Raw genomic sequence first — 25,511 nt, forward strand, 5'->3', positions numbered from 1 at the left:
AAGTTCAGGTTACAAGTTCAGCTTATTTTGATACTTTAGTGGTAATTATAGTAGAAAAATATACCTTACAAAAATGGATCAATAACAATGGAATAGGATAAATGAGTAAGTTAAGAAACTGGGTGTTTAAAATAATGGGGGTTCCTTCAGCAAAAAGAGGGAATTTCAGAAGAGGACAGAGCCTGTCCTGTAGTTTTCCTTTATCATGATGTTGTTACTGTATGTTTGTTCTCCTAGTTATCACTTCAGTCTGCATCAGTTTAAACAAATCTTCCCAGGCATCTCTGACACCATCTTTTTCATTGTTTCTTATAGAACCATAGTATTCCATTACATCCATTTATCATAACTTCCTCAACCATTCCCCAATTGATAAGCATTCCCTTCCTTTCCAGTACAAATGTGCATATGTGTGTATACACACACACATATATACACAGAGACAGATTTGTTGATAATGACTAACATTTACATAGATTTTTAGGATTTGCACAGTACCTTACAAATATTAAATCATTTTATTTTCACAATAATATTAGAAAATGGGTCTTATTATTACCCCAATTTGCAAATGAGGAAACTAAGACAGAGGTTAAGTAATTTGTCTAGAATCACAAGTTAGTGTCTAAGATTGGACTTGAACTCAATTCTTCCTAACTCCAGGTTCAGTATTTCTCCATCCTACACTATCCACCTGCTCACAGACAACACAAAATACTAGAACTATTGTAAATATTTTGGTTCTTCAGTACCTTTTTCTTCTTTCATAGATCTCTTAGGAATATAGACTTGCATTGATATTACTAGCTCAAAAGATATGTACAATTTAGTGACTACTCGAGCATATTTCCAAATTGGCTTTCCAGAATGGCTGAACCAATTCAAATATCCATCATCAATGAATGCATTATTGTACCTGTCTTCCCATAACTTCACTAATTGTCACTTTCTTTATCAGCTTTGCCACTCTAATAGGTATCTCTGAATTGTTTTAATTTAAATTTATCTAATTATTGATGATTAGGAATATTTTTCTTTATATTTGACAGTTTATAATTTGGCTTTCTTTTTCTTTTTCGAAAAGTTGCTGTCAATGTTCTTTCACTCTTTATCTATTGGATAGTGACTGCCATTCTCATATATGTAAACTCATTCCTAGATGCTGGGCTTTTGTTATAGACTTAATGCATAGATTTCCCCCCTAGTTAACTATTTTTCTTCCAATCTTCATTGCATTGATTTTATTTATACAAGACTTTTCACTTTATGTGTAACTCTCCTAATACTTTCAATTTTATCTTCTATAATCCTTTCTATCCCTTGTTTGATTATGAATGGTCACGAATTCAGAGGTATGAGTATTATTTATTCCTTTTTTTCTCTAGTTTATTTATGACATGAGACTTTAAAAATATTGCTGTTTTATAAATTGTTCTAATTCTATTAAATTTACTCTCCAGCACTTCATACATTTGCTCCCATGTTTCTCTGAAAACACCCCCTTTGTGATTTCTTACAGTCCAATAGCATAATTTTGTTTCTTCTTCACTCATGCTTTATTCCTTCAATTTCTTTTTTTCTTATCTTATTACTATGACTAGCATTCTTTTTTTTAAATATTATTGAATAGTAATTAATAGTGATAATGGAAACCTATGTTCTATCTCTGATCTTATTGAAAAGTCCTTCTTATCCTCATTTCAGATAATACTGATTCTTGTTTTTAGATAAATATTATTTATCATTTTAAGGAAAGCTCCAGTAATTACTGAGCTTTCTAGCGTTTACAGGAAATGAAATTGAAACTTGTCAAAAGATTTTTCTGCATCTATTGATATAATCATATGATTTTTGTTGGTTTTATTATTAACACGGTTGTTTGTGTTTATGTCTTGCTTACATTAAACCAGTTCCACATCCCTGGTATAAATCCAGCTAATCATAGTGTATGATCTTTTTCAATGTTTTTAATAAAATTATTGTTTGTAAGATTTGTTCTTTAAATTCTTAAAAGACTCATTTTTTCTTCTGAAGGACTATATTTAATTTTTCCAAATAAATGATTCTTGTTGTGTTGTAAGTCTAGAGATTTTTGCCTTCTGGAATATCTCTGCTTCATTAGAGTGGCTGCTAAATAACAATAGGTAATATTTACATAGCACTTATGATGTGCCAGGTACTGTACTAAGTGCTTTCCAATTATTATCTTATTTAATCCTCACAACAACCCTGGGAAGTAGATACTATTACTATTCCTTTTTTTTTTTTCATTGAGGAAACTGAGACAAATGGAGGGTAAGTGATTTGCTCAGCATCACACTATTGGTAAATGTCTGAGATCAGATTTAAACTTCCTGATTCTCGGCCCAGTGTTGTAGCCATTGCCTCATATGGTATCCTGACTGTGACTTTTCAGTCTTGAATTTTGAATTTTTCTGCATCCTGGTAATATTTTTTCTTTGCTGTGGGAGTTCTGGATTTTGACTAAAATATTCCTGAATGTTTTCATTTTTGAATTTTTCAGGAAGTAACCATTGAGTGCTTTCATTTTCTAAATTGACCTCTGGTTTTAAGGAATCAGACCAGTGATTCTTGTTATATCTCCTCAATATTTCCTCCAGATCTGTTGTCTTTGCTAAGACATTGCTCACTTTTTCTTCTAATTGTTTAGTTTTTTGACTTTGTGCTAATATTTCTTGGTGTTTCATGGAGTCATTAGCTTCTATTTAATCAATTCTAACTTGGTGGTAGTTCCTTTGTTGGGTAAGCTTTGTACCTCTTGTTCCAAGCTGTTAACTTTTTAATATCTTTTTTCTATAGTGCTTATTTCTTTTTCAACTTTTTCATCCACCACTTTCATTTGTTTTTTTAAAATAATTTTTATCACTTCACTGAATCTTAAGTCTGGACATTTTCACTGTTTTTTTCTCCATATCTGGAATTCTTTTCCTCCTTATCTCCATCTTCTTGGTTCCCTGGCTTCTTTCAACTTCCAGCTTCAATGCCATCTTCTATTTTCTGTTGTTTCTGATCCCTTTTCATTCTTTTGCCTTTCCTCTGGTGATGATTTCCAATTCATCCTGTAGATAGTTTCTTTTTATGTCATTTCTCTAATTAGGCTGTGAGGACAGGGAAAACCCTTTGCTTTTTTTTAGTGATCCCAGTGCCTAGAATATAGGAGGGACTTGCTTATTGACTTGATTTTACTTGAGATGTCCTTTTTTTTTCTTTAATTGCAGAGAAGATAACTCAGTCTCCCTTAGTTTTTTCAGTGTAAAATGGGGATGATAATAATACTTAAGTTGCAGGGTCACTGTGAGGACCAAGTGATATTTATAAAGTGTTTAGTATAGTGCCTACTACATAATAGGTAATATATAAATGCTAGCCATCATTATCATCATCATTATTCAGAACAATACTCTCATGTACAATCTTCTTTACCTACATTCTATTATGTAAATACAAACGGCCATTTTATTTGTTAATTAGGTTCTGATTACAACTAAGTCCAACAAACAAAAAAAATCAATAGTTTTGATGGGAGTTTTGAATGCAGAACATGCAATGAAAAATTGATGGATATTTATTTTCTGAATGACATTTTCTATGATAGCAAACTACTGGCAAATCTGGCTTTGGTAAACATGAGGAATTAAATTGCAGGTGTTCCTTCCCATAATTTATTCTGAGAAAGGGCTTACAAGCTTCACCAAGGGATCTACCCCAAAACAAAGGGTAAGACCTCTGATCTGTTTTATATGATTTTTCAACTACCTTCCCTCCCCCTTTTGATGATGGCCACAGGGTCCATTGAAGTATTTAGAGCTGTTTTCTCTTGAGCCAAAAGACACTCATGCTGTGCTGTGATGTGATGTGCTGATTTCTGGGATGTTTCTTAATCTAGTCTGCTTCTGTAGTCTGTGGCTTTTCTTTGTTGTTCCCAGGTCTCTTCTGCCTTCTGTGCTCTTTTCTACCTCAAATGAATCCTCGATGTCTGACCTAGAGCAGAAATTCTCATCCCTTTTGGTACTAGGACTCCTTTACACTTTTTAAATTATTGAAGACGCCCACTCTCAAGAACTTGCATTTATATGGGTTTTATTTATTGCATTTTGCTATATTAAAATTAAGATTTCTTAGTTTTATTTTGAAAAAAGTTTTAAACTCACTGACCCTCTACAAGCACCTGAGGGACTTTCAAGGATCTCAGAGCACATTTTGGAAACTGCTAATTTATAACAAAACAGAAACTTGCTAGAGGAAGTCAGAAAAACAATTCTCAGTGTTGTGTGAATGATGAAGCCAAGGAGGGAGAAGGTGGTTCTATCTACCTCTCATTTGAAGTTCAAGGATTCTGTGCCAGTTATTTTGGTCATTGCTTATGGTCAGATGCACTATTTTTGTGGGTTTTTTTAAGTCTTTTTATTTTTTGTTGTTTTTAAAAGTGTTTTTGGTTTATTTTGATTTATTTTTAAAAATAGGCCTTGACTAAGTCTTGGATTCCAGCAAACTGCATCCTCTTATTTTTGTCTTATTTACAAAAAAAAATATTATAACAAGAAAGACATTAGACAGCTTTAAATGCATAAAGTTATTTATTTAAGTATACATTTAATTTTGAAAAATATAAATGCTAAAATATCTCATCTTCTTCATCTCTTGATTCCATAAAAGTCACAAATAGAAAGCATCATAAAACTGTAAAATACTATAATGTTATAGGAATTTCATGTTTTATATTGGAAAAAATTATCATTAGTATATTGAAATGTTTTCTGCTCTTTTTTTTTCAATTTGTTCCAGCACGTTGATCTACTTCATTTAAAATAAAAAGAAGCATCATTTCTCCAAAGCTAATAAAGACTTTTAAGAGAATAAAAATAAGAGTATCTGAAAGTGCGTATTGATTCCAAAGTCATGTGTATGGAGATGCATTAGCCAAGAAAATGGCTTAGAAGGTGAAAAAAAGTGGCAAGTATTCATTCACCCTTTTCACATTGTAGGTCTGGGACAAAGTTACTTCTGGCTCTGAAAGTTTGACTGGATGACTTTAGCCCTGAGTTTGTATCTCTTTGTAATATTTGCCAAGGAAGTTAAGTATCAGAAGCTTGCATTTTGGTATGCTCCCATGGAGGACAAAGTAATGAGCTGAGAAATAAACCATATCCCGAATTTCTGGCCCAAGCATATTTGGACTGGTTAGCATATTTTGCTTAAGTTGGTGGTCCCCCCTCCCCCAATGTCAAGGCTGAAACAAAATACAATGAATTTCTAGATGTGAAAAATTCCAGGGTTCTTCTGATAGTCAAATACCACATAAGAGACACTGGGTGTTTTCCAATAACCTGAAGGCACCAGGTTTTCCATTCATACTATGATGAGTTAATGCCAAAAATATCTGATAATGCAAGAAAAATCCCAGGCTCCAGCAACAAAGAAATTGAGTTGTTTGAAGAGAAATCCAGAAATCTTTGTCCCATCCCCAAACAATGCCAACTTCTGCATAAGAGAGCAAATATTTCTCTTTTTAAACATAGAATTCAGCAGTCAATACATTTCAAGTACTTAAACATGGTTCAAACTCCCCGGAAGACTAGGTTTTTCTGGATATTGATCACAAGCTAACTGCCAATAAAATACTTATGCTCTAAGTGTCGGTGTATTGCATGGACATATGCATGTATATATGTCTGTTGTACACACATGTATAAACATGTATACTCTTAGAATTATATTTAATATCCAATACATCAAAGTCAGGCTGTGGGGTTTTCTTCCTCTTCCCTCAACCCCAATAAAATTGTTTTCATTCCTTTCTTCACAAATAAAATGGTATGAGTGTTTGTCCACCCTCCTGTTCTCCTCCCTGCAGTTGTTTAAAATGAGAAGAGAGTAGGGGAAGACCAACAGAATGCCAGGATTTGGAAGATATTTTACAACGAATCTGATTTTCAAGCAATGAGTTTTGTTAAGAAACTGGTAGAAAGCCAGATGTGTCAGGTGTGACTGCCTTTCTCCCTACAATACAACAATGCATCTATCACAAAGGGACTTGGTTTGTCTACATTTATCTGGCATCTCACTAATAAACACTTTTAATCCATTCACTGTCTGGTATTTGCTTCTAGCAACTTAAATCATCTGGTGCTCACTTATTTACTTCCAATGGTACTAGACATTGTGAGAATTACTGGATTTCATCACATAAACTCACTAAGGCTGTATCTAACCAATAACATGACAGCCCAGCAATTTGTTACATTTACTAAAACCAATTATTCAGTAAAAGCACAAACAGCCTGGCAGTTCTGCATGTATAGACATAGCCTCTTTCAAAAGAGTGACCTCTTCTTTGAAAATAATGTCTTTAAAATTTCTTTTTAGGGATATCAAGATGATGAAAGGGTTGGATTTTGAATCTTTTCCTTAAGAAATAAAAGCAGAATATTCTCTTTTTTCATCTATGCTAAACTTTTTTCTTATTAAAAATCAGTTTTAGTATCTAATTATAGGCAGATAGTACAAACAGTCTTTGCCATTAAAGATGCAGAAGTGACATGTAAATCTATTTCAATGGCTGGAATTTCATGAATGCCAATGGTGTCTTTCCATCATTTGGGAATTCTCTGAAAGAAGTAAGGATGGCTTCCAGTTTAAAAGACTACACATAGGCTCCAGGACAGCAGGGACCAAATTTTCCCAGGACCAAATCTAAAGTTCTGGTCACTACAGGATATTCATCAACTTGAACTGATGGTCAAAGAAGGCCACATTCTTATAATCCAGATTGGTCAAAAAGCAAGGATCTTTAATATATCAAAAATTTCTTATGGATGATTTATTTTAAACATTTAACTGAATGTTTTCTTCGATGATGGAGGGAAGAAAGCATTCTCAGATGTTGGGCCGGGATGGGGGAAAGGGGAACTTAAATCTATTTAATTAGTGGTTGTAAAGGTAGTGATCATTTTAAATGTGCAGCCAAAATTCACCATGTGAGATCTCAGCACCATAAAAAGGTACTTTCTTCATTAATTTTCAAAAATAAAAAACTCTTAGAGGTCATAACTAAATCCATATTTTCCACTGGATTTCACTGTTAAAGCTATTGGTACTAGAAAGGTAGCAAATATTTCAGGGTGAGAGCTGTTTTGAATGTGGTCTTTTCATAAGCTGTATTTTTCAAAAGATATTCCCATTGGGACAGTCTTCCTAGTCAACTTTGTGGTATTGGAAAGGGACCCACAATGCAACAGGTATCACAGAATGAAAGCCAATGGTTTCCTTCTGGTCCCAGTCCTCCCCTCCCTGTTTATTACAGTGTGTATGCATCACAAATGTGGTTATATGACTCTTAGATTGTAGACATTTAAAAATGTTATGTCTAATGCACATTCACAATATATAATGCAACCTATTAAAATGATATGCTTAAAATGCCATGCTAAATTTGGTGACTAAATGCCCAATTTCCATTATGTTATGTTAATTTAGAAACATATATACAAAACCCAACTTTAAAAAGATCCCAATCACAAATGATAGTCATCTTGCTCCTTGAAAAAAATCCAAAACAGTGTATATGTACAGTGTATGGTAGCTACACTTGTATTCTTGCAGATCAGCTCACATGGGCATGGTGACCGTTCTATTCCTGTGGACTTTTCATGAGCCTTATGAAATATTTCATCAGTAATGGTGACAGGTAACTGGGAAATAACACGTATCTGTCCATATTGGCCAAAGAGAGGCCCCTCACTCCAACTCTTGAATAATTTGTCAATTATGAGTCAGACCCACGTTTTATGGAAACTGATAGGTAAGGCTCAATAACTCACTCATTCACTTGCCAACATTCCTTCTCTTTCTACCTTTGCATGCAGGTTTGGCCACATGCAGAATACATCCATGAACATACATAAAAACACAAGGGTTTTTATGTGAAAGAATTCTAAAAAAAATACTGCATAGGATATCAACATGAAAATACAATCACATCTGTGAACCAGTCAATACATTATTAATTGCCATTACATTTACTATATTCTAAAACCACAAAGTAGTTAACTGCCCCCCATCTCCCATCTCCTTCATAGAACTTTAAACAACAACTAAAAAAAAAGGAAGAAAGAGATGAAAAGAAAAATTAACGCTTTAGAAACAGGGTGCTTATTATCAAATCCAGCCCCATGACTTGTCCTGGAGATTGTGTGCATGTGTGTGTTTATGTGTACAAAAATCACATTATTTACAATATATTGTTTTTACAGAAAGCCTGGCAGCTACAGATAAGAGGTAGAACTACTCAAAACTATGTTTCCTGCTGCAGGAAAAAATTCATTTTCTTTACAGTAATTTTTTTAAAAAAAAGTTTAAAAAATTGACAAACAAAATAAGTTGCAGGTTAGGCCCCCATAATTTAAACAACAAAATCTAGGAAGAAAAATATTCTTCAAAAGAGTCAACAGATAAGCCCATTAGAGGATTAAAAAAAAAGGTTGCATAGGAAATGGGACTTCCAAAACGTGCTACAATATTGGCCAGAGTATCTCTGTGCAGGGAGTGAAATTAGTACCTTTAGCTTGCCTTCTCTTCAGACTACTAAGGAAGAGTTCAAGAGCATGGGAGAGTGAGGGTAGCAGCATTTTTAGGTGTGAAAATCTATGTCAAATCTATGTCAGCAAAGACACTGAACTCATCTGAAAGTCATTGAGAGTTGGTTCAATTAGTCAGAACAACAAGCAAGCAAACATAGCTCTTCAATTAAAGTTGTCAGTCATCTTGATACTTTAGTAGAAATTGTTACAAAATCCTTTTTTTTTTTTTTTTTAAAAATTCATTTGCAGCCCCTGGAAAAAAAGGAGAAGAAAGATAGTAGTGATAGTGGTGGGAGATTTTGTGTGTGTGTGTGTGTGTGTGTGTGTGTGTGAATTGGGTGGGTGGGGGGAAAACTACCAAAAATATAGGAAAGAGATCAGGAAAATTCTTCCAGGAAAATTCATTGTCTAAAAATGCGCTCTTGTCTCAATTTTCCCTACACAGGATAGAAGCAGAGGGCACTGGGATATTTGGCTAGTGACAAAAAAACGAAAACAAACTGAAGAAAACATCATCTTCCACACCAAGAAAACAATTCAGTGTTAAGAGACAAACAGGTTACAACGTAGTTTCTGTTCCCTTGCTCCTCCAGAAATAACCATCATCTTCAGGTTCAAGTTCTATTAGAATTTGAGGCACAACTTTGACTGGAGTTCTAGGAGGGCTAAATGGAAAAAAAACAACAGACAAGTGATTATAAATCACCCATCATCTTCTATACATATGAATTGATCATTCCAGAGAAAACAGCATCTGCTGTCTCCAATTTCATCTTTTCCTGCTTTTGAATCCCTTTGGAGTAATTACCAATTTCTCGGGGCTGAAGCTTGAGTAGATAGCAGTGAACTTAGGAAAAGTCCTGAAAAGTGCCACAGAGAATAAACGAAAAACCCCAGCAGAAATGTAGCTTCTATTGGAATCTTTTAACATAAATTTTCATCTTTTAAACTATCTTTCTAGATAGTGTCTAGAGAGATACTCAGAAGTCACATCAAAGTCATTTATTAAAAACCTAACAAGTATCAGGTACTCTGTTAAGTACTGGAAATACAGAGAGATAATTTTAAAGAGCTGGCTTTCTAATGGGGGAAGATTACATTTAAGAGGAATCTGAAAGGGGGTAGGGAGAGATGAATGGCGTGTAGGGAGAGAATTAAATGGAAAGGTGTCATCTATTATGAGTATGGAAGTTGCTATCATGAAACTCTAATCCATAGCTTGTTTTTGAGTGTGCTCTTTAAACTGATGGATGACAACCCTGATATCACAAGACTGAACACTGACGCAAGATTCTGAAATCATGGAGCTGGGAGATCCAAAAGAAGCATGTTCAGAATCATTATTCTCACACAGAAGCTGAGCACACATTTATTATCTGAAGAAGATTTAGAACAAGAAGTTCTGCCCAATAACCTGTGCTCTTACCACATTTCTTGGGGCAGACATCTCATGGCACTGCCAAAAAGGAAAAAAAAACAAAACAAAAAAATTCTGTGCTGCTTTTTACCTTGGTATCCCAAGCGACTTGAGGAAAGGAATTTTATCAGCATGATGTGTGGCGTTCAAGGAATGTTGGTGATTTTTCTCCTGGAAAGATAAAACAAAAGTCATAAGTAACAGTTGTTGGGGAAAAGCACATTATTTTACTGAAAATGAAAATATTAGCCATGGAATAAACATGAAATCTGTCTCTCTAGCCCCAAAAGTTGACAGCAATTCATTTTAGTCTCTCACTAATGTCTTCACGAAAGAAAAGGTGATGAAGATGAATTTGTGAAATTAAAACTTCCATTTAGTTGTCTTAATATAATCTAAATAAAGGATTTGAAACACAACCAATTTACCTTATTACCCTAAAGCACAGAGGTCCTGTAAGGATTTTGATTGTGAGACTCAGATAAAGTTTGAGGCCAAATGTCAGAAGAACATATAATGCACCAGGAAGAAATATCATTTATTAATTTCCTAGCCATTCCTTTGCAATAACTTGTGTTCTCCCTCTGTTTTAATATACTGATTTTTGGAATGGTAAAAATGTTTAGAGATACTCATTTATCTTTATCAGATAATAAATTAAATGTAAATAATAATCATATCAGATAATGAATTAACCAGCAACCAGGATTTAATTTTCATTTGGTCTCAACAACACACAAAAGTGACAAACATTAAATAAAACATAAGACTACTAAAAATAAGATCCTTTCCATCAACCAAAACTCAGACAGATAATGCTTGGTATTATTTAGCTTCTGAATGGGATCTCATAAGGGGGATATCTTTTGGACTCAATGGATTCAATATTGAGCATTAACTTTCAATCTTTCTTGGTAATTTCTTATTAAATTTTAAAAAAGTAATCATTGCCATATACACAGTACAAGTGTCTGTCCTTTTTTCTCTTTGAACTTTGAGAAGTATTCAAGTACATTGATTTTAAAGAATAAATTCCCTACCATAGAAAATTTAAGTAAAGAAAAAAGAAACAAAGAAGAATTTCACAAAAGATATGAAAAAATGTTCAGGGCATATGTTGAGATTTCTTCTCTTTCAAAATAATCTATTGCTTCTGCTATAACTGTTCCATAACATGTTATGATATATCAAACCCTAGCCATCAAGTCGTGACATCAATGGAAAGGGGATAGATCAGGTTGGAAGTGGCTGAGTAATGAAGATCTAGGAAAAGGATTCTTAACATTTTTGATTTCATGAATCATTTTGGTAGTCTGTTGAATCCCATGAACCCCTTCTCAGAATACTTCTCAAAATAAAATTTGTAAAATTACAAAAGAAATAATCATATTGAAATAAAGATCTCTCCCATTCACATTCATGGACGACAAGTTAGAACTCCTTGATATAGAGTATTTTCTAGTAGCAACAGTTGGCTAAGAAAGGTTACAGATCATCTGTGATGACTGACCCATGGTTTTCAGCAGAATTTTTAAAATCAAGACAAATGCCCCTAACTTTGATTAAAAGAAAAGTGTGAAAATGTTTCATCATTCTCATTTTAATTGGTGATTAAAATTAATCAGTATTTTTCATCTAAGCAATTTGTTAATAGTGACAAAAAGACCCATGACATAGAATTTTAGAGTCAATTGGGCAACCAATTGGACCTAAGGAAAACAAACAGTAACAGTGATGTTGCAGCATAAGCAACTATTTTAATAATAAATGGTAGAAAGAGAAATCACTTTGGTACCATGGTTAGCAACAGATAGAAATGAGGGATGTTTGAAGAGTTCAAGAGAATACTAGCAAGCAGAAAACAAGTTTTTAGTTGTTAGGGAAAGGCTGTTAAGGGGGGCAACAAGAGGAGTAAAAAAACAAGGTCCTTATAGTTATAAATATTCTTTTTAAAGTGGATAAAATAGGACCAAAAAAAAAAAAAAAAAGGAAGGGAAAAAAGGGCTGCTTTGCATTTAATTTCACCGCCTCCCCCCATGGCAGTATTAGTTTCAAGCAGGTAAGAACTAAGTTAAGGTTAGTTCTACTCACTGTCAGCGGGTTTGCTGTCACTTAGGAAAGGCTGTTGTTCCATGATGTCCATTGGAATTTTAATACTTGGAACTTTTTCGGAGTAAGGGCAGTCAGACTGTGGATGAAATGTGGGAGAGGTCTTAGAATGCTCTAAGCACAATGTCCCCCCACAGGATTCTATTTGCTGTTTATATAGAGTCACCAAGAAAATAATGAATATTACCATTTTTCCTCAAAAGATATTTTCTCTATCCTTTGGGCCAGAGGGGTCAAAGTCAAATCATCAGTTTTGAAACTTTTTTCCTTCATTAACCCATCCTTGTATGGTAAAGGGACAAAACTCCACAGCATATCCAATTGATTCTATTGTCTCTTAAATTATATGGGAGTTTCAAAGGATGGTATGTTTCCTGCCCCCCCTCCCCAGCTAATAAGTCCATAGCATTATACCAGGTTACATAATACATACATGAATGAATAAACAAACAAATGAATAAATGAATAGATAAATAAATAGAAATGTATTCTTAGGAAATTTCACTATAATGCAGAAAACAGGAGTAGCCACTGGGGATCAAAAAGTGACACAGTTCTTGACTTCAAGAGGCTTATATATAATATGTATATATATATACACACACACAGACAGACACATGCAATCCACAGAAAGGCATAATTGAGAAGGATAATTAGGTTTTCACACAAAATGTTCCAGGAAAATTTGAGATCAGACACTTTCAGACAGACAGACAGAAAGTCCACAAAGGAGATGGTGGCTGACCTGGACCTTGAAAACAATAAATGAAATGTAATGATAAAGAAGCAATATAGAGCCAACTAGAGGATATAATGTCCTCATTGCTGGACTAGGAGGCAGGAAGACCTGAGGGAGGGAGGAAAAGAAAGGAAGGGAAAGAAAGAAAGAAAGAAAGAAAGAAAGAAAGAAAGAAAGAAAGAAAGAAAGAAAGAAAGAAAGAAAGAAAGAAAGAAAGAAAGAAAGAAAGAAAGAAAGAAAGAAAAAGAAAGAAAGAAAGAAAGAAAGAAAGAAAGAAAGAAAGAAAGAAAGAAAGAGAAAGAAAAAGGGAGGGAGAAAGAGGGAGGGAAGGAAAGAAGGAAGGAAGGAAGGGAGGGAGAAAGGAAGGAAGAGAAGGAGGGAGGGAAAGAGGGAAGGAAAGAAGGAAGGAAGAGAAGAAGGGAGGGAAGGAAGAAAGGAAATCATAAAATTTTAGAGCTAAAATAACCCCAGTCCAACCTATGACATTTTAAAAAATCTTTTATCTTTTTTAAAAAATCTTTATCTTCAAGACCTCTTTGACAAATTTGAAGGACTGACAATATGGCTTCATTCAAATATAAATATTTGTGATGAAATAAACACTTTTGCCATAAATGTTCCATCATGATGTGCACAACAGTGCTGAAAGAGATCTTAGCAGGACATTGGGTCTGCCTCCTAACAGAATTGCAAACCACTGCAAAATGATCTTTTTCCTAATTATTTTCTGTTTTCAGAAAAAGAGATTCAACAGCCTTCCTTCAAAACATGTGTTCTATTTTCACATTCGTGAACTCAGAAATTCTTTCATCTTATCATAACCTTCTATGTCACTTTTCTTTCCCTGAACTTATGACCCTGATCCTCTTCTTAATCCTTACCATGGCCCCCAAACCCTCCACCTCAGTTCTTTCCCAGGCTATCACCCCTTGCAATCCTTAAACTTTCTTCCTTTTCCCATCTTGACCTCTTGGTTCCAGTTCTTCTCTATCCCATCCTCTATTTTCCAGACCCTTGCCCTCTTAATCTATGAATGTTCCTACCCAGCCAAGAACAGTCTTGGATTACTCCCACAATCCATGGTTTTTATTTGTATTTTTCTTGCTGTTGAAGCAAACCATGATGCTATGCTGACTCCATCTACTATCGATTTATGTGAACATCATTTCAACTGGAGCCTTACTGCTGCAAAGTAATACTTTTACATCTCCCTAATTGATTCATTATCCCTCTCACCATGGCGGTTCCTCCAAATCTTTTCATTCCTCCATAAATCTCCCACAGCCTTCCTTCCTTCATTCTCTTAGCTGAGAACCAAAAAATTGAGACCCTTCCTCAAGAGCTCCCTCTCCATTCCTCTTTATTTCATACCATTTCCACGTTTTTTCCCTTTACTATCTCCTCTTTTACCCTAGTCTCTCATGAAGAGGTGCCTCCTTCTTTCCAAGGTCAACCCCACTATGTGCACATGGGATCTTATTCTATCACATTTTCTCCAGCAGATTTCCTCCTCTACATTCTCAAATTTCTCATTAGTTTTCAGTCTTTCCCTTTCTACTAGCTACTTCCCTACAAGCTGCCTATAAACATACATATGTCTCACAAAGTCTCTCCAAAAAAAACCCAAAACCAAAATACCCTGATTCATCAATCCCTATTAGCTATCATCCCCATCTTTCTTTTTTTTTTTTTTTTTTTTGGCTAAACTCCTTGAGAATAGTGCTTGCAATAGCAGTCTTCCTTTTCTGTCACTTTCTTCCTAATTCTCTATAGTCAGACTTCAGACCTCATTCAACTGAAACTGCTCTGTTCAAAGTTATCAGCATTCTCCTGATTGCCAAATCTAATGATTTTTTCTTTATCCTCTTCATTCTTGATTTTTGTCATTGTTGATTCCTCACTTCTGGATACTCTTTTCCAAGGGTTTTCATGACACTATTCTCTCATGACTATCTTCTTCTTTGTCTGACCTCATCTTCTTATTCTCCTTTGCTGGATCCTCATAAAATACATACCCATAGAAAATGAGTATCTCTTAAGTTTCTGACCTGGATCTGTTTCTCTTCTCTCTATATATACTATTTAATTGATGATGGAGTCAATTATCATTTCTAAACAGATAATCCTCAGATCTATATGCAGAATCTCCAAATCTCTATTGCATTCAGTATTTTAGACTAGATATTGTACAGATATCTAAATTTATCATGAGTGTACCAAAAACACTGTATTTCACCCCAAACCCACCCTTCTTCCTAGCTCCCCTATTAACAAGGATACCACTATCCTCTTAGTTATTCAGGCTTGCAATTTAGTTGTCACTCATATCATCCCCATAGAATTCATCTGTTACAAAATCCTACAAATTTTATCTTTAAAAGTGGGAAGAAATTGGATTTTCAGCTCGCTCCACTCTGCATCTGCTATTCTGCAATTTCAACTCCATGGAACAAGTTACTTCCACCTTAGATACCTTCTGGTATTCTCCTCACCCCACCTTGTCCTTATTTTCCTCCCTCTTTTTATGTGTTGTTTCCTTTAGATTGTAAACTCCATTTTTTCTTCTTATTTATTATATCCCTAGTACTAAGCACAGTGTCTAGCACATAAATTTTTACTGGATTAGACTATACTTTTCCAGAATCTCTTTCTGCTCCTTTTTTTCTTTTTACATTGCTACTACCCTGGGGTAGACCCTTGTTGCCCATAGGTGGACTAACAATAATCTGCTATTTAGTCTCCCTGCCTCAGATTCCACTCCATCCTCTGCTCAGCTGTCATGGATCTTTCCAGAGCACAGGGCTGTCATTCTTCCATTCAGTAAACTCCAAAGGTTCTCCCTACTCAGCTCCATTTTCTGCTTGTCCCAGAAAAATCCTCTCTTCTTGGGGAAACTAAGTGGTACCATGGATAGAGCTCTAGCCCTGAAGTCAAGAGAACCTTATTTCAAATTCAGTCTATGATACTTATTGGCTATGTGACTCACTCACTCCTGAGTGCCCAAAAAAAGAAATCCTATCTTCTCTGGTCTGTCTTACTGCTAGCATGTTCCCTCTGAGATTGTGTCCCATTTACCAAGTATGTATCTTGTAAATAGAGTTGTCAGGTTATTATTTCCTCCATTAGACTATAAGTATCATGAAAACAGTCACTATTTCTGCTTTTCCTTATATCCCTATAGATTGGTATAGTATCTGGCACATAGTAGGTGCTGAATAAGTGCTTGCTAACTTAGCTTCTCTTGATATCTCATGGTATAACATAAATTGTATTTCCAGTATGATTTTTTAAGGTCCAGCATTATAATCTTGAAGAATATACACAAGACTATTACAACCAGGGATTTTTTTTAAACTAAGTTTACATAAGATCAATTCTACCTCATCCTGTACTAATTGACAGCCCATTAGGGCTAAATAAAGTCATTCCTTCTTATTCATCCATGGGCAAAGTGAGCAGAAACTTGATGATATCTTTTCTAACAAATTCATATACGTATGTGTGAATACATATACTCACATATACATAGATAGAGACAGACAGAAACAGAGAGAGACTGCAAGAGACAGAGACAGCAAGAGGGAATCAGAGACAGAAAGAATTAACAAAGAGATACAGAATAAGACAGCATGAGAGAGACAAAGGAAAGAGAGAGAGAGATAGTAAGAAAGACAGTGAGAAAGAAACAGCAAGAGAGAAAGTCAGAAACAGAAAGAATTAACAGAGAGATACAGAGTAAGACAGCATGAGAGAGACAAAGGAAAGAGAGAGATAGTAAGAAAGACAGTGAGAGTCAGAGACAGAAAGAATTAACACATACAGAAAATGAAACAGCATGAGAGAGAGGCAAAGACAAAGATGGAGACAAGAGAATAAGAAACACAATAAGAGAGAGACAGAGACAGACAAACAGACAGAAAAAGAGACAGAAATAGTGCTTCTAAAATCCCATTGTGAATTGGGATCATCTAGACGTTGACAGCAAAATGTAGGAACAACTCATGATGAACATACCTCTCCTGACAGAAGGGCAATGGCCTCAAAATGTAGAATGAGACATTTATTTTTAGACATCACCAATGTCCAATTTATTTTGTTGAACTATGACTATTTGTTATAAAAGTTTTGTTTTTCTTTTTTTTTTTTTTCAAAGATGAGTGGTCAATGGGAAAGAAAATGCTTTTTAATAAAAGGAAAGCAAAAGAATCCAAGAACAGTCGCTCCGTGACTGGCAGAGATTATTAGTATACCAATATAACCTGGCTTCTCTGGCCCTTTTCTACTCTCAGCTAACGTCCCACTATCTACAAGATCCCTTTCTTAGTTTTCCTAAATCTTGGAGTCTTCCTTCTGTCAATATCTTGTTGTACATAGTTATTTACATGGTTCTCCTCCATTAAAATGTGAATTCCTCGAGGGCAGATACAGAATTTGTCTTTCTTTGTTTTCTCAGCACTTAATAGACTACCTGGCACACAGCAGGGGCTTAATAAATGCTTGTTGACTTGATTTGACTTGGCACATCTATTTATGATAGATAAATCAATTCATTCCTAGAAGAAAAAACAATCATTTCTTTCCCAAACATTTTGAGGAACTGTTAGGATAAACTGCATGTTTTTCTTTTGAGTGTTTCTTAAACAAAGACTAGTTCCAGACTGCCTAATTGCAGTGACTAAACATTCCTTATGGAGCATTGGCAGCTCTCTGAGATGGTCTCCTCCAGTAGCAAGAAAATGTTACAAAAGACACCAAGGGACAGAATAGCTTGGTCTATACCGTTGTTCCCTGCATCTATTTTTTAAGAAAATACAGGTTCAAATGCTCTTTACTCTTCCTTACATGGTAACAAAATCTCAACTCAGTTGGCCCCAGTTGGTTGTAAATTATAAGAGAAATCATTCTCAAGTGAGTTTTGAAGGAAAGGCCATTCAAATATATAAACAGATAAAAGTCATTAACTGTGCTTAATAACTACAATATATAGGATATCCCAAAAATATTGGTAAAGTTTTAAGCTTTAAAAATTTCTGAAGTATAAGTGCAACAAACTTTTGAAATTATTGTTTGAAAGTTAAATTATTTAAATTTCTTTGACTTGGTTTTGCAGATTTTGTAAAATGAAATTTTCATTTTAACAAGATGGGCCACCTTGTTGTTAAGCATTGTGTGAGCAATATTTTCTAGATAAACTTTCTCAGTCCAACATATTAGTAGTAGACATCCCCTTGATCACTTGTTCTATCTCTATCAAATATTCTTGTGAAAGTTATGTCAAAATTGTCACAAATTCATTGAAACCATATTATTTATATGACCTTAAGGCCAAGATTACAAATGAAATCATTTCAGTCACTGAGCAGCCAGAAGTCCCTGGCTTGCTTGAAGTCCCAACCAAACTCCCATCTTTTAACAAAGCTTTCCCCAGCACCTTAGTTCTAGTCCTTTCCCTCTATTAATTATTTCCATTTCCACATATATATGTGCACTTGTATGTGCATGTATATAGATGAGTACACAGAAGAAGAAGGCACATGTGTGTGTGTAGATCATATGCCATTATCTACTTTGACTATTGCCCTCCCTGGTTTCCATTAAGTCCTAATAAAAGTCTTATGATTTACTGGAAATCTTCCCCAATCTCTTTTAATTCTGCTATCTTCCCTCTGGTAATTATTTTCTATTTATTATCCTATTTGTCACCTGTTTTGCATATATTTATTTACAAAGTTGTCTTCCCCATTAGATTGTAAGCCCCTTGAGGGCTGGAGTGTTTTTTCCCTCTTTTTGTGCTTAGTGTTGAATATATGCTAATTAATTAATTAATTGATATGAACATATATACAAACTATTTGTATACATATACATATATACACATATGCAGATATGTGTATGTATCTATGATTTCAATAGTCTCTGAAGAAATCCCCTTTCCACCACTGCAGATTAATAATTTACAACTTAAAGGAGGCTAAGTGATTTGGCCAGAATCACAGTACCCAATAGTTTAAACTCACTATTCCACTCTACCTCTCATATTTCATTATATTAACGTCATTATATCCAGAGATTACAACTCCTAAGAGCTCACCCTTTAGTTAATCATTACCAAGAAAGACTCATTAAAGGCATACTATATGTGAGGAACTTAAAAGAGTAAATTAATCATAAATCAAATGCCTTTAGAAGGATATCAAATAAAGAATAACAATGACAAAAAGGAAAAGAAAAGAAACTGAATGCTGGGTAATTATAAGGACCAAACTCATCATCTAGGAAGAAATGAGAAAATGCATCTCCCTCCCTTCTTTGAACAGGTGTGTGTCATAAACATGTATAGTTATACATACATGCATGTGTACCTAAACATAGGTATATGTGAATTATATACATATATATGTGTTTGTGTATATATACATGTATGTATGTGCATATACAGACGCTATCAGACTAGGCTGATAGGAAGATTAATTTTTCCCAATCACCTTTTTTCTTCTTTTTCTAAAATGACAGTTCATGGCTTAGAGGATAACCCTACTCACCTAAACCCACCATGACAATGACAAGAGATTAAATATCATGTTCTCAGGATCTTTTTTTACATATTTTTAGTAGGGAGATATTTGGAAAAGAAGATAACTTTAAAACAAAACATATCAAATGCAATTTTTTTAAAGTGTAAAAGCTTATGTAACCAAGCAAATCTTATCTTGTGCTTTATATGCATTGAACCCAGAGTCCATTATCAATATGGTGCTAAAATAAGTAGCTGTGAGTGTATCATTGTTGAAGAGGTGTAAATTCTAAAGACCCAAAATAAATATGAGAGAGAGAGAGAGAGAGAGAGAGAGAGAGAGAGAGAAAGAGAGAGAGAGAGAGAGAGAGAGAAGAGGGAGGAGGAAAGGATGGAGGAAAGAAGGAGAGAGAAGAAAGGGGAAAAAAGTGAAACAAGAGAAGGAAATTGAAGAAAGCCACTTGACAGACTTAGGTAAGGTTTGTGTATTCTTGGAAACATGTTGCCCTCTCTCAAGATGGACAAAATACCCCATTTCCCCATTGGTGCCTTGGCTATCTGGAACACTTCTTACATCATCATTGTCACTATCCAGACTGCCTTTCTTCTTCTTCTTTTTCTTCTCATCTTCTTTCTTTTTCTTGTCCTTTTCTGGAATGACATCATCAAGGAAACTGAGGTCATGCTGGGAAAAGAGGTAGTCCATTCCTTTTCTGACAGCTACAAGAGCCAGGATCTGGAACGACAGAGAGAAGGCCATTGAACAAAGACTATAATTGGTGTAATTATCAACAGGTAGTGACGCTGCTGAGAAGTCAGCAGGTTGGGATAGATGAAAGATCTGGCTCACGTGCTAGCTGGGTCACTCAACTTTAGCACTGCCACACAATGACAGATCTTATTCTTTGAGGAAAAAGACTTTGATGATAATTTCTCTCTCCTTTTTCCCTGTCTTTTATCCACACCCACAAGAATATTCACAATCTTGCAAATGATTTTTATTGTGTTTGTTTGTTTGTTTTTTAATCAAACACAAGGGAAGGAGACAGCTCAGCAGTTCAGCAGCCAGGAGAGTGTGGGAGACAGAAGGCAGATCTGAACTTGACCTCGTGCTGGATGCACGGTGCCAGTTTCTTGCCAGGGATGGGGAGCCAAGGGGAAATGGGGAAGTCACAGATGAATTTTTTAGGGACTGATTTCCTCTTTCATGATTTGGGGCTCATCAAAGAGGCTTAATTATTTGGTTTCTTTCATATTGTGGCAAGAAGACACCCTTAGAGTTCCCAGGTTTCATCTGGAACAGAGACTGAGAGAATGGGATAAAGGCAGCAAGAAGCTCAACTGAGGCTCCTATAACTCATCCGATATTAGGATGGCAAAGCAGTACCAGTATATACACACACACACTATACAGGAAATGCTTTCAGATGATGCTCACAGGTCTCAGGACCACCCAAGAAAAGAAAGGTGTGTCTCTTCCCAACCTAAAACCCACCCAATGTCAGAATGTTTCACCCGAAGGCATTTCAAGCACACAGAAATTCCTACCATGACTGGAAAGATAATGGCGGCCACTGTGGACTTGAGGATCCAGAGCAGGGCCAGGCACAGCACCTGGAGAAAAGTGAAGAGATGGACTCGACGGAGGGGGACGTGGCGAAGGTAGATGAAGTCAGGCTGGTGTTTGAGGGGCATCAGAAGCAGCTTCAGACGATCCATGAACTGCAAGGAAAGGGAGCAGGACAGGACTTTAACTCACACCAGGGCAATGTCACTCAGGGCTCATGGAAACTACCTTGACCATAAACTATCCACAAGCATTTATTAAGCACCTACTGTTCACTAGGTCCTGTGCTAGGAACTGGGAATACAAATATAAGAATAAGATGATCCCTTCTTGCCAGGAGTTTATATCGTAATGGAAGAGACAAGTGCATATGCAAATATTATATTTGTGTGTGTACATACATTATATAAATTGAATAAATAACAAGTGGTTATATATCGGGTAGTTTGGGAAGAAAGATGCTAGCAAATAGGGGATCAATAAGGACATCATAAAGAAAAATGGGACTCTGAGGCAGAAGTAATAAGGATGTGCCTTCTAGGTTGGGACAGAATAAAGTCTGGGGGTAAGAGAAAGAGTGAGGGGCAAAAAGGAGGCCAGTTTGGCTGGATTGCTCAGTGAAAGAGAAGGAGTTTTGTTCCAAAAGCCTGCAAATGCAGACTGGGGCCAGCCTGTTTAGCTTTAAGAGCCATACAGGTGAGTTTAAGAATTCTATGTGCACCATGTTCTCTCTGAGAAGAAAAAAGTCTCTCTGAAGCTTCAGTCAGCTCTATTTCATTAATTCAGTGAAATGATAGCAATCGTTGAATACAAATAAGTCAACATATCATTTTGAGGATTGCTTTGTATACATGCTTTCATTTGCTCGACTATAATATTCACAAGTACCCTGCAATGTAAGTAACAAGAAAAGGTAGATAGTGTAGTTCAAGGGTAGGGTGGAGAATCTACTAGACTAGAATTCAAGGGATCTAGAAAGTAATTCTAGATCATACACTAGATTAGACAACATTTTTGTCCCTTAGTTACACATCTCTCATTTCCAAACTTTTGTATGACTGGTCAGTCTTTCATTTCTTAATATAGACTGAAACATACAATTTTTCACTTTTTCTTTTCTTCTTCCCTCCCTTCTCCCCTCCCTCCTTTTCTTCTTTCCCTCCCTTCCTCTTTCCATTCCTCCCTCCCTCCCTTCCTTCCTTCTTCACTTCCTCCTTCCCTCTCTTTTTCTCTTTCCCTCCCTCCCTTCCTCCTTCCTTTCTTCCTTCCTTCTTTCCATATTCTTTCCTTCTCTCTTTTTTATCAAGTTTTCTTGTTAATTAACTTTTTGATCAAGTCTTCTGAGACAAAACAACTAATATGGAAATGTTTTACATGACTGCACATGTTTAACCTTTGTAATTTAGGCCACTACTAAAATGGATCAAAACATCCTCTCAACCCACCAGAAAATCAATATATACATATATACATGGTATTTCTATTAGCTCGGGCTGTAGTACTTTGGCATTTTCCCTTGTAGAATCTGGGAGAAATACATGACATTTTCCTTTAGAGTATCCAGGAGGAATTCAAAAGAATGCAGACAAATCAAGTGTTGGTCTTCAGAGGACATTGAGTCAAATCAGAAAGTCTATTTGTATATCAAGGGGCATTTATATAGCACTTTAATTTTTGCAACATATTCTCTCATTTGGACTTTTTGGCAACACTGTGAATTACATAGATATCTTTATATCAATTTTATAGATGAGGAAACTGTCTTTTTCAGTTTGTCAGCAGGGGAATAAACAAATTTCTGAGAAAATGTAATCTTAACAAAGCATTTCATCTGTCTCAGCCCTTCTTTGTTGACTCATGGAATCAGTCAGGAGAAGAAGGCTAGTTCTTTAAAAATGTCATGTATTGACACTCAGATAAAAAATTAAAACAAACACAACTTGATCTTTGCTTTAGAAGAAGAGAAAGCATTCATATATACCTTGAGGTCCAATAGCAGAAACAAACGATTAATTTGTACTGTATTAGTCCCTTCACAAAAATAAAATGCATTTTATTGAATCAAATCCTAAATTCAAAGATCCTGGTCATTCATAACTTTCCAAACTTTTCTGGATGCCATAGAGACCAAAAACACATTTGGGTTTGTAGAAGGCCAGCTTGTCATTGTAACTCAAGGAACAAGCTGCTCCTAATACAAAGGCTCCCCACAATAAAGGAAAAGGCCAGCAGATCCTTTGGCATTCTGACCACCTATGCAGAGCATGTGAACAACTCCATTCCGGAACAGAATACAAAAAAAGAAAAAATACTACAATGGGTTTCTCTCTTATTGGTGACCTGGCCCTTTGCCCAGCTCAATCTGACTCCCAAACCAAACTCATATAAATCCAATGACTGAAGAAAGCAAGAACCATTTTAAAGGGCCCAAATAAATTCCTGTGGTGTTCGGGTAACATGCAGTCTTTTGTCATTAAAACACTACTAAGTGCTAAATAAGGCTACAATTAACAAGGTGCCAGAAAGCAATAGAAACACTTCCAATTTCCTGCTACCAATTAAATTATCCCTTCAGTAAGAAAAAATGTCCCTTATATAATTTCTCCCCAGTGATTTTTTTTAAGATGTTGAGTGGAAAGGAGGAAGAGGATGGAGAGTCAGCTTTGCCAGATTACGGGCTGGTATTCTCTTAGCTGATGTCTTAGATTAAAAAAAAAACACATAAAAATATTAGCTCACTTTTTTAATTTGTGCAGAAGTTTTGATCATTGATCAGAGGCCACAGAAGGAGCCAATTGGTAGCCACAAACACTCCCTATTCCTATGTAAGGGCTGTCCATCAGCACTTGGATGTCAGTGGTTCAAGAATCCCTATTGGAGAACATAATGAAGGGGATGTGTTTCTTTGGGGTGATATAAGAATTACAACTTGGTTTGCCTGACTAGTCTACTGACCTTTATGAACTTCATCTCTAAGAATGTGTGGGTATGATAGGCTCTGTAAACAAGGGCTAAACTTGAAAATGAAAAAAGAGGCGAGATGAGGAAAACCTGGCTGTTAATGATTACCATTTCCTTCAAAGGTTCTTTACTGGAATACTCATTATCAGAAGAGCACCACGTTGCTATGGCAAACTTACCTGCACCCCATTAAGCGATGCGACCCCCATGTACAGGAACACACCATAGAGAACAGGCATCGGAATAAACTAGGGAGAAAGAGTTGGGAAAACAAGGCTCAGTCATGTAGAACAACTTTGTAAAAAAACAAAAACAAAAACCATTTTATGGGTTTTTTTAGACTTGACAAATGATTTCATCAGTGTAGAAAACTTCTCTGTGAGAATCAGCAGCTTCTCTACACTTGGAATTACCTACTGTAAAAGAATGAATGGGTCTCTCAATTTAGGGTCACTCAGCTTGGGGTAGAGGTTGAATTTGGACACAGAGCTTCCTAACTCCAAGTTCAGTTCTCTATTCAATCCACAATTATGTTTCTCAAAAATGATGCATTAAATTTGAAATGTAATTCCAGCATAAAACAACTATAGAAAGATAATTATTTATTTCTACAATTATCATACACAATTATTCAACACATTTATTCAATAAATGAAACTCTAAAACAGTATCAAAGAAGCAAAAGAGTCACTTCAGCAAAAATTTGTGCTATGTTCCCCCCTCCAAATTTAGCTTTGCTTTTAAAGAGGGAATTTTTTATTTATTTGTTTTTTAACCCAGAAGGGTAAAACTCCTGATATAAAGATGATAAAGAAGTATAATAGAGAATGTCAAAATAATAGTAATTCTCTCATTAGCACTCTTGTCCAAGCCACAAAGTACAACAAGGAATAATACGTAAATTGTTAAGGATAGCTAATATTTATATAGCACTGAGAATATATATTACCTCACTTGAGATAAATACATTAATAAGATTTGAGATATCACAAGAAGACTTTAAGGTAGTACTGTTATTATGACCTTTTTTATAGATAAAAAAACAGAAGTAGATATTGGTGAAGTGACCTATCCAGGTCACACAGCTTTACTTTAAGCCTTTAGGGCAGATTTGGACTTAGGGCTTCCTGACTCCAGGTCCAGCACTTTGAATGTTCAATACAAATAAGCTTAGTTACTTCTTTGCTTATTTTGGATCACTCACTATAGAATACACTGTGTGAAGTATTCCATAATTAAGACAGCTGAAATTCAGAGGAAATCTATTTCTGCACAGAAATGGGACAGAACATGTATATGTATGTGTACATGTATGTGTTTATATACACAAACACACATAAGTCTTGTGGTAAAGAAATATATCAATATATGTATGCATATTACATGTATATATGAGTCTATAAACATAAATATGTATGTGTGTATGTATTCCCAAAGATATTTAATGCATTTTCTATATATACACATATACATATGCTTATATACGTGTGTGTGTGTGTGTGTGTGTGTGTGTGTGTGTGTGTGTAATCTTTACCTTTGGGCTCTAAACTGACCCAATCGTATAATTTACTCTCACAAACAGGAAACATATAATGATAAATCAA

The 25,511-nt window shown here is 35.3% G+C and overlaps 1 protein-coding gene across 6 annotated transcripts in view; it reads right to left on the reverse strand.

Annotated features, from left to right (window-relative positions):
* Nucleotides 1-4,579: 4,579 nt before the first annotated feature.
* SLC4A4 (solute carrier family 4 member 4) overlaps nucleotides 4,580-25,511 on the reverse strand; it is a 382,231-nt gene continuing 361,299 nt past the window's right edge. For 3 of the 6 annotated variants that reach the window (XM_031944126.1, XM_031944123.1, XM_031944127.1), the window contains 6 exons: nucleotides 24,087-24,155; nucleotides 20,928-21,101; nucleotides 19,954-20,115; nucleotides 12,109-12,205; nucleotides 10,109-10,188; nucleotides 9,143-9,265 (listed from right to left, as the gene is read on the reverse strand). In XM_031944126.1, the coding sequence (XP_031799986.1) occupies nucleotides 10,145-10,188; nucleotides 12,109-12,205; nucleotides 19,954-20,115; nucleotides 20,928-21,101; nucleotides 24,087-24,155 (546 nt within the window). In that variant the 3' untranslated portion in view covers nucleotides 9,143-9,265; nucleotides 10,109-10,144. Of the gene's footprint in view, nucleotides 9,266-10,108; nucleotides 10,189-12,108; nucleotides 12,206-19,953; nucleotides 20,116-20,927; nucleotides 21,102-24,086; nucleotides 24,156-25,511 lie in introns of all 6 variants that reach the window. The other 3 variants (XM_031944125.1, XM_031944124.1, XM_031944128.1) reach the window with 1 other exon arrangement.

The sequence above is a fragment of the Sarcophilus harrisii genome, chromosome 6 (assembly GCF_902635505.1).
Source record: "Sarcophilus harrisii chromosome 6, mSarHar1.11, whole genome shotgun sequence".
Lineage (NCBI taxonomy): Eukaryota > Metazoa > Chordata > Mammalia > Dasyuromorphia > Dasyuridae > Sarcophilus > Sarcophilus harrisii.